Raw genomic sequence first — 18,486 nt, forward strand, 5'->3', positions numbered from 1 at the left:
GCTCTCCCATTCCCCATCGCCAACCAGTCCGCGGCCACCACGTAGAGAGAGAGAGAGAGAGAGAGAGAGCGCGGCGGCGGCGGAGGAGGAGGAGGAGGAGAAGTCATGGCGCTTGTGGCGCAGGACATCTACACCCTCGAGGAGCTCAAGTCCATCATCGGCTCCGGCGTGGCGTACCGCGTTCGTCTGCATGGGGTCGAGTCCCTCGAGGAGGCCATCACCATGTACCGTACGCTGGACGACGCCGTGCAGTTCCGCGGTTGGGCGTGCCCCCAACTGAACAAGCTGGCCCTCGTCGCCGGCATCGCCGCGGAGGTGGACCGCGTCATCGACGAGTTGGTTCCCAGCCTCCTGGAGGACGACGAGAACAGGGTCCTGATGCTTCTCCTGAAGAATGCGGCCTGGTCTATCCGGAACAACGGCAAGTTGGTCGACGCGGACGCCGGAGGCATCTTCCGCGTCAGGATGCACCCCATCGCCAACCGCATCCTCAAGGCCGTACGCCTCTTCCTCACCGCGCGCTCCACCCCAACCGGTCGCCGTGATCGCCTCCACGCCATCGTCTATGATCTCAAGATCTTCCGCGAGTCCTACTACCTACCAATCCCATAGATCCACTCACCGGTACATGCGCCCCCCCCCCCCACCCACACGACTTGGTTCTCAGCGCTGCGAGTTTTGGTGGTCATATTGATGCTGTCCATAGCCTGTAGTTTGCTTCAAATCGTGGTGTTCCTCTCCAAAGCTGTACGTACCTGATGGAGGTTTTGAACGCCATGGGTTGATGGGTTACGAAAGTGAGATTTGAGATTCTGTTAGTGTTTCCTCTTGCTGCTTTGAGATTTGAGGATGAGATAGTTCTTGCTGCTTTGTGAATTGGGATACGATTGTTTCTGATTAGTATTGTGCAGTTACAATACAATGTCATATGGTGGATATATTAGCTGAAATCAATTGCAAACTCATTTTGGCACTTTCTGAGCTCTGATGTTTCCTGACCTCTGAGATTTTGATGATCTCCAATGCTGAAATGATTGGGCTAGATTCCTGTTATGATTCTTGTTGTGTGCTGCTTGTTGAAAAACAGAATTCGGTGCAAAATGTATGTACTGTAGGTGCTTCGATCTCTGCGGTTAGCAGTTCACTACTGCATTTTGGCACTTTCTGATGAGTTCCACCTGTTTCCCCTGTGTTTAGTTAATAGGAAATTGGAGGTAGTTTTGTTTCTGGATACTATCCTTTTGGCGTTGCCGATTGATTGAATTAGTTCATTTCAGGTTAGTGATTGAATTAGTTCAGACGTGTGTTCTGTTTGGTATCTGAAGGAAAACTCGTTGGAATTTGGGTGTTCAGCCTGTATTCGTGTTTGAGATTGTTTCTGATTGGGAGGCTGTCTGCATTTCGTTTCTGTTGTAGGCTAAAGCAATACAATATGTCCTTGCGAGGGATCATTTGTTCATTATCTACACACGATCTGTTTTCATTGCCGATATTGTACCATATATTTTGCTAAATAGATGTTTCGTGTGTCTGCAGCATTGGCTATGTCAATTGCTTACCAGTGAGTCTTTCTTTTTCTGAAGGAATGAAAAAATAGTACTGTCTCCATCCATCATTTTCTTTCCCTTTTCCCACTTCTACTCCATTTTCCGTGCACACGCCCATAAAGTTTAGAGCAATTACAAGGGTGCTTGAGTTTGATGTACAGTACCATATATATTCATACTCTCTATATTCATCACAAAATAAGTTTATTTTCTGTACATTCCACACATATCAATATAAAATCTAAAAGTACTAAATACTTTTACTTTTGTCAAATTTCAATACAACTATTCTTCATTTGTCTTCTCTCAATATAATTATTTTATATTTTTACAAATTTTGATGTAATAATTACTTAAAAATAATATTATTTTGGAATAAATGAGTGGAGCTTTTTTTTTTAAAAAAAAAACTTATTACTACTACTACTACTATTCCTTTTTGGCTGTTCAATGCAGCGCTGCATTTTGCTACAATTACCAGCCTGCTGGACCTGTTAAATCACCTCCCACCCCCACTCACACAGTCACACATGTCAGGTTAGCAAGAATGATTTGGAGAAAATGGTCATCCTGATCACTTCCCATGTTGTCATTGTTGTTGCTGCTCTCAGGTCGTCACATTCTGACTTTTGGAAATTGTAGCACATGAGTACATCAATGGGTGTGTTTAGTTCACACCAAAATTGAAAGTTTGATTGAAATTGGAACGATGTGATAGAAAAGTTGGAAGTTTATGTATGTAGGAAAGTTTTGATTTGATGGAAAAGTTAGAAGTTTGAAAAGGAAGTTGGGAACTAAACCAGACCTATATCACATTTGGTCTAAATAATCTATGCACCTCAATGAATACAGTTTATACCGCTTGGTATTTATTTGACCGTGTTTGTCTCCATGCATTATTCAAAAATATATTAATTCTTTCTACTTTGTGGGCCTTTCATTGTTTCAGTAATTCCTCATTATTAACATATTATCAACAATCAATCCTACAAACACAGCAAATAAAGAATCATAAGTCTCAAGAGAAATAACAGAATGAAACATTACCACATCCATGTCATTACAAACCTCAACAGTAAACAGGGCTGATAGCCTGATAGTTTCGGGGCAAATGTACGTTTAATAAAACAACACTTGTAACTGACAGTTGCAATACTGGTTATTAAGAACAACCACACGCACATATTTGACATCTAAAGGTCAAGAGCATGGCACCGGCTGCAAGGCTCCAAGACGTTTAACTCAACTTTGGAGGGAACTTTGAGCTCGATGTATGTTTGAACAGCCTTGAGTGCTCTGTGGGCTTCCATGAGTGTCTCTCTGCGCATCAAGAAGCATTTACCAAGTCTGTTCACAGAACATCTAGGCGAACCTGACGTTGTGTCCAACGTAAGACATTCGAGTGCTGTCGCTGATTCAACAATGTGACATGTTAACTCAACCAAAGTCTTCACAGAAGAGAAATTGATTATCTTCACACACTTGAGTTTGTCATGACGGTGCTCTGGCATCATCCTCAGACCTGAAGGATCCCCAAAAATTGTGGCACGTTCCGTGCGTTCTCGGAGTGCCTGTAAAGGTGAAAAAACCAAACTATGAGTAGTGATTCCACCATATTTACATAAATATATTTACAGGATGGAACTTACATTCAAGATAAAAGTCTCCAAGAAAGGAGAAGCATCAAAAAAGGAAACCAGAGAAAGGTAATCATAGGTCTGTCCACCAAGGGCAATACTCAAGTACTTGAGGTGATAGAATTTGCTAGGCACCATTGGTGTATTGACCATCTGCAGGTTCAAACAGGTTTCATTGTAAGACTATTGATTATATAAGCTCATTTTAAATAAAATCTTAAAAGTATATATACCTCAGTGTCAGAATGTATAATAAGCCTTTCAAGATTTGGCATGCTGGATGGCAGCTCAGTACGAGCATAAAAGGCAGCATCATTACATAACCTGTACAATTGCTTAATTTGCAGTGGTTCACCAAGTGACAATTGTACATAGAGGTCACCTTCAAAGCGAATACTGGAGAGATTTGGAGCTTTGCTCTCTATAACTTGCAGCCCGGTGCAAGTCATAACATCTAGGTAGCTGAGACGCTGCAGGCATGGTACTTTCAAGCATTTTAACGTACTGCAGTGCCTGAGTTCCAACCGCTCCAAACCCAATGAAATGGAAAGAAGGCACCTTAGCTCGTTTTCCGTGATATTCACCATACACAGCTGTAGTCTTGTCAAGCTTTTCAAGCAACCAATTCTTACTGTGGGATGGAAGTTGCAAGAGGCAAGATAAATATAGCGAAGTGAATCTCCAGTTCCACTAGATAAAAGTTCACATGGGAAATTGTATTTTGCATTCATTGATGACAGATTAACAATCAGCTCTTCAATCCCTGGTTTAACAGCACACTGAAGCCAACTATCGAGATGAGCAAGATGACTACTGTCCCGACTGTATACACTGCCAACCTGAATGATGAGTTTCTTTATGCCAATGCCTGAGTGATTTTTCAGAATCCAATCAATTTTGCTGGTCAAATCTCCCAGTTTCTCATCTTTTTTGCATGTACTTCTATTTATTCCTAATGATTCCTCACTGAAGTCGAGGTTGGGAAGGCATCTCCAGGAACGTGCAAACGCCCGAGACACACAGGCAACACGAGCAGCATCCCGCATAGACATCAGGGAATGTATATGACACGAGATGTCCTGCATGCACAGGAGTTGGAGAAAGTTTAACACTGTACATCGCATCAGAATGTAATCGTTGCAGGTATTTTGAGCAATAAAAGCAATATACATAATGTTTTTTATGCCTTCAAAAATAAATAAATAAAACAATGCCATAGAAAGCTAACACTGTGATATCTAAGCTTGTATGACTTAGGCACAGAGTAATAAACAATGTTGGTATTGCATATTTGTGTCAACCAGAATGCACCAAACAATGTTTTGCTGTGAATAAATTCCAAATATAAGTCAAATGCAGAACCAAAAAAACTAGTATATACAAATTACATTTGGAAACATACAGTCAGAAAACTTTTGACTATATATAGTCCAATTGTCTTGGCAGCTATGGCACCAAATAATGTTTTGTTGCGAATAAAATGCTAAATAGAAGTCTTAACAATGCCATGGCAAGTGCTTGCATGTAGAGGTGACTGAGGGTAAAGCATCCACTTGGGTTTTAAAAAATGCATGCTTTCTATGCATTGGAGATTATTTACAGTGTCATATCTGTAGGAGCTAGCCGATATGGGTGCTTTGGTAAATGGTCTGCCTACAAATGCCAGCAAATGTCAAAATATCTCCAGATTTGGCAAGTTTTTAAGGTGCAATGGGCAGAAGAGCACATGTGGGTTGTATGCTTAACAGCATGTCTCCTCAACTGTAAGGAGTTCATATGAGGCAGCATAAAAACATGCAGACTGAGGATGGTAGCAAGAGCTGCACAAGATACTACTAGACTTCTCATTTGATCTACACGGTATTGAGGCGCCCGGCATACATTGCACGAGGGTGTGGTAGTTTTTGCACACTACACACAAAGTATGCAGTGGAAGGGGTTAGCCACAGTTTGCACCTTGAGGGTTCTAGCAGATATAAACAACAGCATAATGAAATAACACCAGAACAGTCAAAGTAGATGAAGCACAAGCAGGAAGACAGCAGTACAAAAATCAACTGATTTAAAAACAAACATGGAGACTTTATGGTTTCACACTTTCACTAAAGCGTACCTCCGGAAGCGTTGGGTCTGAACACTTCGCTTGGCCACTCCAAGAGTGTGTGTTATTTTGACAGGCTGGAGCGTTTATTTTATCCCGTGGATGAATCAAAACTGATCCATCTGCAACACCATGAATGGTTGTGAATATAATGCACCGCATAACCAAATAATACAAAGCTCAAACACAATAATAGGCAGACAATCAAATTTGGTTCTCTCATCAAACCACTGTTTGTTGTGCACAAGAAACAAGCAGAACACAACACAACAGAGCAATTTTGCAAGACCATAGATATTTTTTGCAAAGGATTGCCCCCGAATTTTATGAAAATTTGTTCAACCAAGCAGAACAAAACACAAAATTTCTACAAACAGAAAAAATGGTTACAAATACTATACGCTCAAAACTGCAGATATTTTGATCAAACTATCACAAATTTACAGATTGAAGGTGTTGTACCACGAAACTACAGATTTGAGGCTAAGTATATATCAGAACTATTTAGTAAAAAAAAAAAGAAGAATCACAAAACTACAGGTTTAGTTCCAATTTAATCACAAAACAGCAACGTTTATAGCCCAAAAATAACAGTAGTGCTGAGGATTAAACTCTAAAACCTATAGTTTGTGATAACATCAATATTAAATCTGTAGTTTTACGATACTTTGCCATATATATGTAGTTTTGTGATAAATTTAGTGTTAAACCCCTAGTTTTGTGATAACACTTCAAATCTGTAGGTTTGAGATAATTTGGTAGTTTTGTGAAATTTACACGAAGAGTGAAAACTAAGTAAACTACTGCTTAGATAAAACAAAAATCAGTAAGCCGCCGTCCATCCCCCAACGCGCACACATACAAGATTTTCCCCAGAGGGAAACGATCCACAGAACATCTCTGACGGAAAAAGAAGTTACTTTTTAATGCAAAAGAAGGGGATCTTGTAGTGAGCGCTGTACAAATACCAAATAATACGATAGCATAGAGTTGATTTGGCTTACTACGGGCTTGGATTTGGCGACGACGGCGCTGCCGCTGCCGCTGCAGCTTTAGGAGCAGATTCAACTTGAAAATACCCATGACGCGACGAAGCCTTGAGTGAATCTAAAATCCAAGGGTTTTCCGCCCTCTGTGGGTCGAAATCTCAAAATTTCTCACCCGGCCCTCTACCTGCCTTGCATATTTAAGGAAACGCAATCAGTCGCGAAGAGAGGGGACTTGGCTCGCACCTGGACTCTGTATTTCAAACCAACAAGGCCGATGGGAAGAAAGAAATCGCCGCCCGGAGAAGAAGGGATCCGAAAGTACCGTAACGCCAACGCAGATAGGGGGAGGGGGGTGCAGCCAGGACAAAGGAGCCGCAAATCCGAGGTGTGTATCTCACTGATATCCGACGGTCCGGGCTGCTCGGATCCAACGGCGGATAGCGTCAGTTCCGCGGATAGTTGACGTGGCAGAGGGTAGCACCCACCGCCCACGCGGATCTTCTCTCTCTCTTCCCGTGCGCTCAAAAGCCCGGACTCAGCTTCGGTAACTTAGCTAAGGCAAGTCACAGCATGACATATATGAATCTCGGCCGTCAAAAACGAATCCAACGGAGATGGCGCTTAGGCCTGCACGCAGGCAAAAAAAAAAAATCTCCGTTTCAGCCTAACATGAAGCCCGCACACGCACAGGACGCGCTTAGCCTCGCCCTCGTCCGCGTACACCGGCGCAGCCTGAGACGGACTCAACTTCGCCTCGCCCTCAGGTCAGCGTACGCCGGCGCTTCACCTCGCCCTCGTCCGGCCGCCGCCGCGAGCCAGCTGGGAGGTGCGCCGCCGCGACCGGAGATGTGCCAGGCCGCCCTGCCCTTTCGCCGTGACCGGGGGCACGTGGAGGCGGCCGGCCGCCGGGCCTGACGGCGCGGTGGTGCAGGCGGGCGGCCGCACAGCCCGAGCTCAGCCCGTGGAGGAGGCCGCGCTGCTCCTGCCGCGCCGCACGTCCCGATTTCGGCGGCCTCGACTCCACAATGGATTTCAGCGTCCGAGCCCGCATCCAGAGCCCGCACTGGTCAGCCGCCCACTTCATCGCCGGCGAGAGGTGACACCGTCGCCCAGCTTCGTCCAGTGTAGGAGTCACTGGTGGTAGATTTTTTGGAGAACGCCACACCTTTTCCTGTGCCCGTGAGGTGTTTGTGTAAATGCCCTGCCGTCTGGGATGATGCTGAGTCCTAATTGAAAGTGAATTGTTATTGTTTGGCTTTGTGAGATTGGAAGCAAATTGATTATGTAATCTTGATTGAGATTGATTTGGTTATATGACTCATATATGCTGTAATTTGAATGAATGAATGAATCAGTAACTTCTGATGATATTTTCTAAAAAAATTTGAGATGTTTGAGATGTTGCCCAGGTCTATGATTTGTTCAGGTTTAAAGTTTGGAATGGACTTATGGTATTGTCTGGTTTATACTGGACATGAGTTGTGCTGCCATTTCCTCCTTTTCGCTATCTCTGCTGTAAATTTTTAGTTCATGCTAGGTGGGAGGTTTCATGTCTTGTTATGATCAGTTGTCCTATGCAGCAATGTTGCTCTGAATCTCTCTCTAATGATGCTGAATGGAGTGCCGTCGTTGCTATAGTGCTATCGTGAAATTTCATGGTCAGTAGTTCCTGCGCATGGTTGCCCTGATCAATAGTGGGTAGGACATCTTTGGAGCTATTTTTATGCGAGATTCCTGCAAAATTCCTAGTACAAATTCATGCGTTGCAAAAAAGCCCGTATGTCTCCTTCGTTTCTTGATACGACAGGGATGGATTGTGTTTTGGTTGGCAAAATCCAAAAAGAGCAATTTTGTGCATGAAATGAGAATGACAGAATGCCGGGCTAGGGTTGCGCGGCCGCCCGCCTGCACCACCGCGCCGTCAGGCCTAGCAGCCGGCCGCCTCCACGCGGTCCCGGTTGCGGCGGCAGGGCAGGGCGGCCTAGCGCCTCTCCGGTCGCGGCGACGCGCCTCCCAGCTGGCTCGCGGCGGCGGCCGGACAAGGGCGAGGTGAAGCGCCGGCATACGCAGACCTTAGGGCAGTGGCAAAGCCAGGATTTAGAGATGGGCGGGTGCCATCTACGAGACGTGGTAACTCACTTAAGGTTCGGTGAACAGTGATATTGTAGCGTTGATGTATGATCGCTAACTCGACATCATATATGTTATAACAATTAGCTAGAAGAGAGAATGAGAACCCATAGATCATAATTTGCCAATTTAAACAGTTTGTTCCATGATTTTAATTGGAGTCTTGCAATCATTTTTAAAATGATAAATCAGTTAACTAAGTCATTTCGTAAGTCCTATATATATAGCTAGGCAGTTATCCTATATAGTTAGTCTCATCTGCAACTAATGATGTAATTAATGGCTAGATTATAAGGGCTAATTATCCTTTGGAGAAGAGATGGGAGGGGAGGTCACATAGGGGTTAGGGGGGTGTTGGCCGTCCCTGGCCCCTACGGTGGCTTCGCCACTGCCTTAGGGAGAGGCGAAGTTGAGTCCGTTTCAGGCTACGCCGGTGTACGCAGACGAGAGCGAGGCTAAGCGCGTCCTGTGCGCATGTGGGCTTCCTGTTAGGCTGAAACGGAGATTTTTTTTGCCTGCGTGTGGGCCCAAACGCCATCTCCATTGGATTCGTTTTGGACAGCCGAGATGCATGGTATGTCACGCTATGACTTGCCTTAGCTAAGTCACCGAAGCTGAGTCCCAAAAGCCCATGGGCTTTCTTGTTCGGCTCACGCGCCCAACCCGCGTGTGAGTGTGAGTACGCGTTCTGTGCAGGCCCATATGCGGTGCAACTGCAACACCCACCCATTTAGACCTTGTTCGGTTTGGAGTTGTTGACGTCTTTTTCGATCGGTACAATTGGGAATCCACCTAAAACTTTGCTGTGTATAAAGTCACTAACCATCTTAACCCTGAGAAACCCTTTGATCAAGATAGATTTAGGGATAAATAAGGGTAAACATCCGTCTCGTGAATGGAACAAAAGGTTTTTTTTAACAATGCTATAAAGAGAAATCACACTCTCGTAGCTAACGAAGATGGACGAACTAGGCTAAAAAAACAAGGCAAAAGATAGATGCAATATTGAAAGAACGATTCAATTACTCTCTCCGTTTCACAATGTAAGACTTTCTAGCATTGCCCACATACATATAGATGTTAATGAATCTAAACACATACACATGTCTAGATTCATTAACATCTAAGTAAATGTGGGCAATACTAGAAAGTCTTACATTGTGAAACAGAGAAAGTAATTAATTGCGTTATTATAGATTGTGTATCTCAATTGAACTAGCCATGGTTGTTATAAAGGGGTAGTCTTGCCTTGCATAGGATCTTCTCCATGTCCCACTATGTGTAGATGTCAATTATTAGGACTCGAATAACCACAGTACAAGCAAGAAAATCCGAGACCCAACAAAACCTAACTCGGAATTGAACTCCGCCGGTCTCACGGGTCGCATGCTGCCGGTCAAACCGACCCCAACCGTTGGTCTGACCGCCATCAGTGCAGAGAACATTCAGCCCATCAAAAAAATCAAGTTATTTGGGCAGCACAGGCCCATATGCCTCACTCACTTGGGCCGATCCGGCCTCGCTGAACGGCCGATGGTACTGCAAACGGTAACAGTTGAGGCATTAACAACCGTACACCGATGTTCATCAGCGACGCGGATGTGCGTCCCTGTTTCTCTCTTGGCGATGTAGATGTCAGTGTGACCACAAACAGAGGGAGTGGCCCTGAACAGGAAACCAGAATTGGGACGCGCAGGTCGCAGGAATCGGAATGTTAAGAGTGCTGCTAGTAATGGCATATTGGCATATTAGCATGTCCAGTCGACCAGTCCATTTCCAGCAGCTGTTAGTTAGCACTCGCCATAATTAAGATGGATGCGTGCCACTGTCACTCGCCATCTCACCCAGATCACACGACCAAATTGATCCATCGCTAACGTTGTAAAGCTAAGCTGCCTCTTATGTGATCTGATCAATAATACGCCAGTTAATTGACAGTAAATCAGTAATACAGCAAGAACGTACATTTTTAGTTTTTTTTTCTTACCTAGTTTGATGGCAAAGATTATTTGCTACGAATTGATATTTATAATAAGGTGAAAATAATCCTGTGGTGAAACGAAGCAATGGAGGAGGTGGTGGTGCGCCGCCGGGCATGGGATTGCGGGAGCCCACTGTACGACTCGTTCGAGCTCGCGTCGGTGTACGGCCTCCTCGACAGCAATCTCATGGCGCTGCCGTTCGCCGAGCGGTCCGCGGAGCTGGACGCGGCGGCGGATCGCGCTCCGGCGAGGAGGACGGCGGCGAAGGAGCAGAGGCGGAGGAAGAAGGCGGCGGCGGCGGCGAGGAGGACGGGCAAGGCGGTGCTCCGTTCCATCTTCAGGTCCGTCACCTGCAGCAGGAAGCTGTAAAGCTGTAACACTGAGAATTCAGAATTCAGAATTGCATCGAACGAGATGGTTGAGAAAATTAACGATATGATATGGATTGATATGAATTGATTCATCGGTTTGCAGTGCAGATCTCGCTGTTTTTGTTTCATTTCGGCAGATTTTATGATTCGAGTTGGGTTTTCGTTTCCATCGGTTTCTTGTCCTTCTCGGGAATCTCCCTATTTTCCTGCAGACGATTATTCGATCTCAGAAAAAAGAGAGACTTTTGCAGGTAAAGATCCGTTTTGCAATAAGTGTAAAGGGTACAGTTTTAACAATTGTCTGAACTCTGAAGTGACACAACTAAATACTGTACAACCATACCGAAATAGTGCATTGGCGTTGCACTGAAAATTGAAAAATGCCAAAATGGGCTGAATATATGGATGGTACTCCTAGCAGAAGTCAATCAGAGTGCAAAGTACTACTGAGTACTATTATACATCTGGAATTTTGATATTAAGAAAACTATTTATTTTTCCTAAAATGAAATAGTAGTTCTGAACTTCCGATCAGGGTTCACCTTTCCGATTAAGCGCTGGATCCCGATCCCTGGCAGTATGACAGTTTTCACCAAATTTCGACAAATTTTGGTCAATCTTACTGTTTCAAATTTGAATTCCCGAAAACCATCCAAACTTCCACTCGGACTCTGCTTTCTTCCCACGTTGAAACCTCAAAATTTTGTGATTTTCAATCAGTTCTAAAATGTCAGGCAGAAGCTAGCTCAACACAGGATCTTTGAGAAAGGCTCAACACAGGAGCAATTTGTCTTATGGGTGAACAAAAATGGAACACTCGATTAGTATTTCATTGCTGTTCTTGTCCAAACATTCCAATTGTGGATGTACTGGACAGATTGTGTGGGTTTTTATTCAGAAGTGGAGGTGGAGCCCAGCTCAACTAACCACTGTTTGATGCACATGCGAACAGAGAAAAATTGGTGCAGATGCCTTAGTCAGTACTAATCTCCACGGACCACAACTGAAAGGTTTCTTTCAGAAAATCAAGTGAACAAGCTCTACAAGATTTGTACTGGTTAGATAGGAATACAAAATATAGTGGCATGCTGAAATCCTTCCCTTCTGTTGCGTGTCTCATAGTTTCTCTATCCTCTTGCAATCAATCCTCTGCTCTGCACCACATCTGTTCATTCATCTAAAAATGTGCAAAACTGCACATATGTGTGATGTGTATGAAATATCAACCACTAGGGAAAGAACATAAAGAAATTATCTGTGCAAATAATCCTCTCTAAAATTCTCATGGATGCTCTCTAGCTATGCAAACAAATCAGAACAAGAAACAGAGTACGAGCAACATTTTTGTAGAGCTAGAAATTCAGTGATTAGTTTTTACAACTTTGTCGATGCAAAAACCCACGACAGATCGAGTATTCGAGTATACATGTTGTTACTAATTAGTCATTTCTAACAAAGCCCAATTTTCTCGGGACGATTTATTGCTGATATCCTTCTAATATTTCTAGGTTATAACCTTCACAAATAACCAATAATCCATCATCACCTAACAGCGAAGAATTTCTAAGAGCTCAAACTCTGCAACCAATCATGGCCATCCATGGACCTTGGTGTCGGTTGGTTCGTGTCCATGGTTCGTACTCCATCTACGCAGCTAGAAGTTAAGCATCTCCCAGATCAACTCGGGATCGAACGACGGCATCCGCTCGAGCGGGCAGTCGCCGTCGACGGACGCCGCGCTCATGGAGAGCACGCCGTCCGGTGACCCGTACGACGACGACGTCGTGGTTGTCGTCGTCGTCGTCTCGGACGCGGCGCGCTCGGAGGCCACGGGGCGAGACGGCGTCGCCGCCTTCGCGTCCTCGGCGCGTTGGCTCTTCTTGCTCTCCTCGCGCTGGCGGCGCGCGCGCGCGCGCTTGCGCGCCATGCGGACGCGGATGGCCTGGATCTTGGCGTCGACGGCGTCGCGGAGTTGGCGCAGGTTGTCGGGGCAGTCGCGGCCGTCCATGACGCCGGGGAAGTTGAGGCGCGCGTACTCGCCGCGGAGCTTGAACGCGGCGCGGTCGTAGGCGTGCGCGGCGGTCTCCGGCGAGTCGTAGGTGCCGAGCCACACGCGCACCCGGTTCTGCGGCAGCCTGATCTCGGCCACCCACTTCCCCCACTGCCGCTGCCGCACGCCGCGGTACAGCTTCCGCGGCGCGCCATCGTCGAGACCCGCCGCGGCGGCCGACGAAGAGCTGGCGGCGGCGGTGGCGCTCTGCGCCTGCGCCGCCTGCGACGCGGCGAAGTGGCGCAGGAGCTCGCTCTGGCGGTAGTAGACGCTGGAGCCGAGCGGCGGGATGGTGACGGGCGGCGGGAGGTGGGAGAACACGGTGTCGAGGGCGCTGCCGCCGGGAGAGAGGAGGAGGGAGGAGACGGCGGAGCGGACCTCGCCGGGGAAGATCGCCGGAGGCAGTGTGCGGAGGCTGGCGTCCATGGGAATCCCGGAGGCGGGAGGGTAATTTCGTAATTAGCAGCGGATGTTACGGGCAAGGCGGGAAGGGCATTCTTGTGGTGATTTGCTCGAGATTTCGCCAAGTACTCGTGTACCATGTGGCTTATATAAGCGAGGAATGGCACGGTGGTTTTACCATTATACCCCTCACATGATAATTGGAGTATGAACACAAGATCTTTATGTTGTTAACACTTCACGCTTTGGTTTGGTCAACTAGCTCACCATGTTTAGACCCGTGATCGTAATTAAGCACCCAAGCTACCCCAAATCACCTGTCAAATGAATAGATAATCATTCTACGGAACAACAAATCTGACTACTTATTTCCTCCTGTGCATATCTATAAGTTGGTGTTTGGATGCATCCCTATATTTAGACACTAATATAGAGTATTAAATATAAACTACTTACAAAACTAATTATATAAATGAAAGCTAATTCGTGAGACAATTTTTTTACGGGAATGCTAGGGGACGGGATACCGTCCCCCAATAGGATAGCTCCTTCTCCACAACGCAATTCTTATCCATACACGCACCAGGACTGCTCACTCGTCGCCGTCGCCGTCCCCCGCCGCTGCTGCGCCCGTCCCCCGTCGCCTCCGTCGCCGCCGCCGTCGCTATCCCCTGCCGCCGCCACGCCCGTCCCCCATCGACGCCGCGCCCATCCCCCACCACCGCCGTCGCTGTACCCCGCCGCCATCGTGCCCGTCCCCCGCCGCCGCCGCTGCACCCGTCCCCTGCAGCCGCCGTCGCTGTCCTCGTCTACAAGGAACGGCTGCAGGGGCCGACCGCACGTGTCGGGGTGCTCCTCCCCTAACGGAATGCCCAGCTATATCTAGTAGGAATCACCTGATACCTGGTAGGTATCATTCGATACCTCGCAAGTATCACATGATACATGGTAGAAATCGTCTGATACCTGACAAGTATCACATGATACGATACGTGGTAGAAATCGTCTGATACATGACAGGTATCGCATGATACCTCGTGAGTATCACGCGATACGTAGTTGAAATCATCTGATACCTGATAGGTTTCACATGATACATCGCGAGTATCACGTGATACGTGGTAGAAATCGCATGATACCTGATAAGTATCACATGATACTTACAAGTATCACCTGAAACGTGTGTAGAATCGTGTGATACCTGATAGGTATCACACCTGATACCTACTCGGGATCATCCTGTTGTGTAGAATTGTCTGATACCTGATAGGTATCAGACCTGATACCTACTCGGGATCATCCCGTTCGAAAACGGGATCCCGTTATATAGCAGCCCCTTTTTTTAAGCCTAATTAATCTATAATTAAAGAATGTTTACTGTAGCATCACATAGGCTAATCATGGATTAATTAGGCTCAATAGATTCGTCTCGTGAATTAGTCCAAGATTATGGATGGGTTTTTATTAATAGTCTACGTTTAATATTTATAATTAATATCCAAACATCCGATGTGATAGATATTTAAAAGTTTTAGTCTCATCTAAATAGGGTCTAATTCCACCTACTGTAACATTCTCATTGAAACTTGTGTTACACCAAATCAATCTATATATGCACCACATTTGTTTCGGATACAAGAAAATCTCACATCAATTAAATTTATCAGCCGATCATGGTAGATTTAAATTAGTAATGGTGCAGGCCAATTAAGAGTTATACCTAAAAATCCAATCACACTCTGAAATGTATTGAAAATATAATCTTATCCATAGAAAAAAAATGCTAATATAGTTATCCATCAACTCCAATTTGATGTTCACTATTATATAGTAGAATAAAAAATTAAGAGCCGTATAACAAATCTAATTACACTCTAACTTCTCTCTGCGTGGAAGTTGTGCGGGACAATTCATCACTACTTAAAATAACAATTGAATACTAATTCCAGATAAATTCCAGACTAAAAATTCAATCCAATTCCAAATGCAGAAAAGCCCGCGGCGTGCACGGATCATGGATTCCCAAGTTCTTGGACACGAAGGCCAGTTTGGGAATTTTGACGGGTGGGTGGGGGCAGGGACACGTGGCCACGGAGGTGGACGTACGGAGGTGGCACTGCAAAATGTCAAAACGGGAGAGGTCGGAACGGGAAGAGAGAGAGCCGTGATGAGAAGGCCCAAAAGCAAACTTTTGGCATTTATGAGGATTAGTTGCGGTGACAGCGGCGGCCTTACGCTGCCACGTTTCCGGTTCTCCTGGAGCCACACCCTTGCACATCCATCATCTCTCATTAACTTGATTAGACCCGGTCCACCGTGCTCCGGTGACACGTCGGCAGCCCCCTTCCTGCCAAAAAATCACACTTAATCAAAATTAACTACTCTTATCAGTTTATCACAAACCTGTTTCACTATTTGCACTGTTTGTTTTGATGACTGCATGTTACAGTACAAAGGCCCCCATTTTTCTTACATAGAAGTAGGTAAAATAAGCCTGAGAAAACATGCTCTAAAATTTTGTAGTTGCATGTCTTTATTGATTTTTTTTGGCATCATTGGTTGGCTACGAGCTGATTCTAAGTAAAAACGGCTTATTAGAAAAAAAAATTTATGTTTAAAGCTTTTTATATATCAAGAAGAAATTGCGTTAACATACCGTAGAATTAACTTCAAGATTAAGTTTTAAATTTAAATTTTGGCTCTTGTTCATTTGTTTTGTAGGGCAAACTATGAGGCTTGATTGTTTCCTTACTCCCTGTTGGCGGTATGGTATGAGGCCCTTCGACCAAAATCTGCCAAAGGCTATGTGAGGAGTGGGAATCCAAGCCCGAGACGCTAAAGTTAGTCGGGGCGAAGCCCCCTCCCCCATGGCGAACACTATGGAACAAGTACAGCGAGAGGCGAAGGATCGTGTGGGTACTCTGCCAAGCCGGAGGCCTCTTGGGCGAAGGACGCAGGGCGAAGAGTATATGCCGAAGGGAGACGACTTCGCCAAAGCAAGCTCCCCCCGCGAGGGCCAAAGAAGCCTTTTCCGGCCCATCAAGCCTAGGGGCCATTGGGCCGACGATCGCCTAACGGCCCATCAGGAGTCCATGAACCTCTATTACACTATGTACTCATGTAAATGTCCTTTCATAAGGGTAACCATGTAAATTCCCCTGTATAACCAAAACCCTAATAGTAATAACCTGTAATAGGGGCTATAAATAGTCCCATAGGGCCAGGTAATGGGGGGATCCCAAGAAAAATTCTCTAATCAATACACTTTACTTTTTCTCAACCACTGTTGAGTAACCACATCTTTCGACGTATGCAGTTGTCGTTTCGACAACAGCTGGTGCCGACCGTGTGGACCTCCGAGCGAAACCACTGAGAGCGAATGCCACCGAAGAAGGTCGTAAAGGAGAAGGTTACAAGGCGAAAGGAAAGCGACGCCGGGGCGGATATGGCCGCCGAAGAGGGAGCAGAGCCTTCGGCGCCTGTCGCCGAAGATGGAGGAGCGCCATCTGCTTCCGCACCTGCGCTATCACTACCGCCTTTGGCCCCTGCTACCTCTGTGCAGGTGCCGAACGCGGCTGACATGGCGAAGGCGGCTGTGGCGGCGAGGGCACTCCAGACCAGGGCGGAGATCCTTTCGACAAACCAACTGCTGGTGCCCTAAGCCGCTCCGTCACAGCCGGCAGTGGCCCTAACTGCGCTCGCCGCTGTGCAAGCCTAAGTCAACCCTGACACCGAGACACAAACCGAAGCCGACATGGAAGCCATGCGACAGAACATGACACGACTCTAAGACATGCTTCACCAAATGCAAGAACAGCAGCAAGCGTACGAGGCGGTCCAAGGTCGCTTCGGCACCAATCCTCCAGTATTCGGCAGGTTATGTCCCACCCCAAGTCTATCCACAAGTGCCGACCCAGCCCCTTCTGCCATAAGTTGTGCAAGCGCCAATGTACTTCGCCGGGCAGCCATCGACCGCAGCAGTGCATCCGGCCCCTCACGTGCAACTGCAAGCTCAACCGGTCGCTGCCCAAGTACATCCTTAACCGCCTGGCCAAGTGCCACAAACAATGGCAGAAGGGGCTTCAGCTCTGCAGGCGCAGCTCCAAGCTTTCCTTCAGCAGCTCAGCCAACCCCACAACATTTCAAGTACAACCCCTTCGGCCCGCCCGGAGGGGAATACAAGTCAAGGTGCGCCTCGTTGGTTGCCTTCGAATCAGCTAGGTCTGGGGACTTCGCCTTGGAGTCAAGGACCACAGTTCGACTCCATCAATGCTGCTTAGGCGCCAACCGTTCGGCCGCAAGCACCAACGCCAGGTTTCGGAGCAAACCAAGCACCAAACCAGGTCGTCATGACATGGTCACAGCCAACTTTCGACCCATTCATGGCGGTACAGCAAGCATCACCAATCGGGCCGGGCAGCCGAATGCCATGGCCCAACCTCACGCGCAAGCCGTGATTTCGCCCTTCGCCACGCCATACCCGCAGCAAGGTGCCATGAACAGGGCAGGGGGCGAAAAGGGGCTACCATTGAGTGGGGGAATCAAGACCCGTCCAATCCCACCCCAGTTCAACTTCCCACCCGTCCCACGCTACTCAGGCGAAACTGACCCAAAGGAATTCCTCTCCATTTATGAATCCGCGATCGAAGCGGCTCATGGCGACGAAAATACCAAGGCAAAGGTAATACATCTCGCCCTAGACGGCATCGCCCGCTCTTGGTATTTCAATTTGCCAGCCAATAGCATTTACTCATGGGAGCAATTACGCGATGTCTTTGTCCTTAACTTTCGAGGCACCTATGAGGAGCCGAAGACGTAGCAGCATCTACTCGGCATTCGCCAGAGGCCGGGGGAGTCGATAAGGGAGTACATGTGTCGCTTCTCGCAAGCCCGGTGCCAAGTTCAAGACATAACTGAGGCATCAGTCATAAACGCCGCTTCGGCTGGTTTACTCGAGGGCGAACTCACAAGAAAAATCGCCAACAAGGAGCCGCAGACGCTTGAACACCTATTTCGCATCATTGACGAGTTCGCAAGGGGCGAAGAGAATTCCAAGCGACGGCAAGCAATACAAGCTGAGTACGATAAGGCTTCTGTCGCCGCTGCTCAAGCCCAACAACAAGTTCAAGTTGCCGAACCACCTCCTCTCGTTGTTCGCCAACCCCAGCCGGCGATCCAAGCACAACCGCCAAGGCAAGGTCAAGCCCCCATGACCTGGAGGAAGTTCAGAATCGACCGAGCGGGCAAGGCTGTGATGGCTGTCGAAGAAGTGCAAGC

General features: G+C 46.8%; 4 protein-coding genes across 4 annotated transcripts; 2 read left to right on the top strand and 2 right to left on the bottom strand.

Annotated features, from left to right (window-relative positions):
- LOC9272350 (uncharacterized) lies at positions 1-973 on the top strand. Its single transcript, XM_015782877.3, has one exon. It carries the CDS (start codon positions 106-108, stop codon positions 610-612), a length of 507 nt encoding a protein of 168 aa, XP_015638363.1. The 5' UTR covers positions 1-105; the 3' UTR covers positions 613-973.
- A 1,592-nt stretch (positions 974-2,565) lies between these two features.
- LOC4339668 (FBD-associated F-box protein At1g66310) lies at positions 2,566-6,610 on the bottom strand. Its single transcript, XM_015785244.2, has 5 exons — positions 6,290-6,610; positions 5,298-5,407; positions 3,418-4,263; positions 3,197-3,337; positions 2,566-3,118 (listed from the first exon to the last, which is right to left on the bottom strand). Exons 1-5 carry the CDS (start codon positions 6,366-6,368, stop codon positions 2,741-2,743), a joined length of 1,554 nt encoding a protein of 517 aa, XP_015640730.1. The 5' UTR covers positions 6,369-6,610; the 3' UTR covers positions 2,566-2,740.
- A 3,485-nt stretch (positions 6,611-10,095) lies between these two features.
- Positions 10,096-10,864, top strand: LOC112938969 (uncharacterized). Its single transcript, XM_026025361.2, has one exon. The coding sequence runs from the start codon at positions 10,471-10,473 to the stop codon at positions 10,753-10,755; it is 285 nt and encodes a 94-aa protein (XP_025881146.1). The 5' UTR covers positions 10,096-10,470; the 3' UTR covers positions 10,756-10,864.
- A 1,208-nt stretch (positions 10,865-12,072) lies between these two features.
- LOC4339670 (ethylene-responsive transcription factor ERF061) lies at positions 12,073-13,330 on the bottom strand. The gene has a single exon (XM_015782945.3). It carries the CDS (start codon positions 13,231-13,233, stop codon positions 12,412-12,414), a length of 822 nt encoding a protein of 273 aa, XP_015638431.1. The 5' UTR covers positions 13,234-13,330; the 3' UTR covers positions 12,073-12,411.
- Between the last annotated feature and the right edge of the window lie 5,156 nt (positions 13,331-18,486).

Source organism: Oryza sativa, chromosome 5 (genome assembly GCF_034140825.1).
Source record: "Oryza sativa Japonica Group chromosome 5, ASM3414082v1".
NCBI classification, from domain to species: domain Eukaryota; kingdom Viridiplantae; phylum Streptophyta; class Magnoliopsida; order Poales; family Poaceae; genus Oryza; species Oryza sativa.

Excerpts from the sequence above, each read along its gene's own strand:
- LOC4339668 (XM_015785244.2), bottom strand. The coding sequence starts at position 6,368 with ATGGGTATTTTCAAGTTGAATCTGCTCCTAAAGCTGCAGCGGCAGCGG. Across the intron at positions 5,408-6,289 it reads TCGCCAAATCCAAGCCCGTA|ATGGATCAGTTTTGATTCAT; the intron begins GTAAGCCAAATC and ends ATGGTGTTGCAG. Across the intron at positions 3,119-3,196 it reads TGGAGACTTTTATCTTGAAT|GCACTCCGAGAACGCACGGA; the intron begins GTAAGTTCCATC and ends TCACCTTTACAG.
- LOC9272350 (XM_015782877.3), top strand. The coding sequence starts at position 106 with ATGGCGCTTGTGGCGCAGGACATCTACACCCTCGAGGAGCTCAAGTCC.
- LOC112938969 (XM_026025361.2), top strand. The coding sequence starts at position 10,471 with ATGGAGGAGGTGGTGGTGCGCCGCCGGGCATGGGATTGCGGGAGCCCA.
- LOC4339670 (XM_015782945.3), bottom strand. The coding sequence starts at position 13,233 with ATGGACGCCAGCCTCCGCACACTGCCTCCGGCGATCTTCCCCGGCGAG.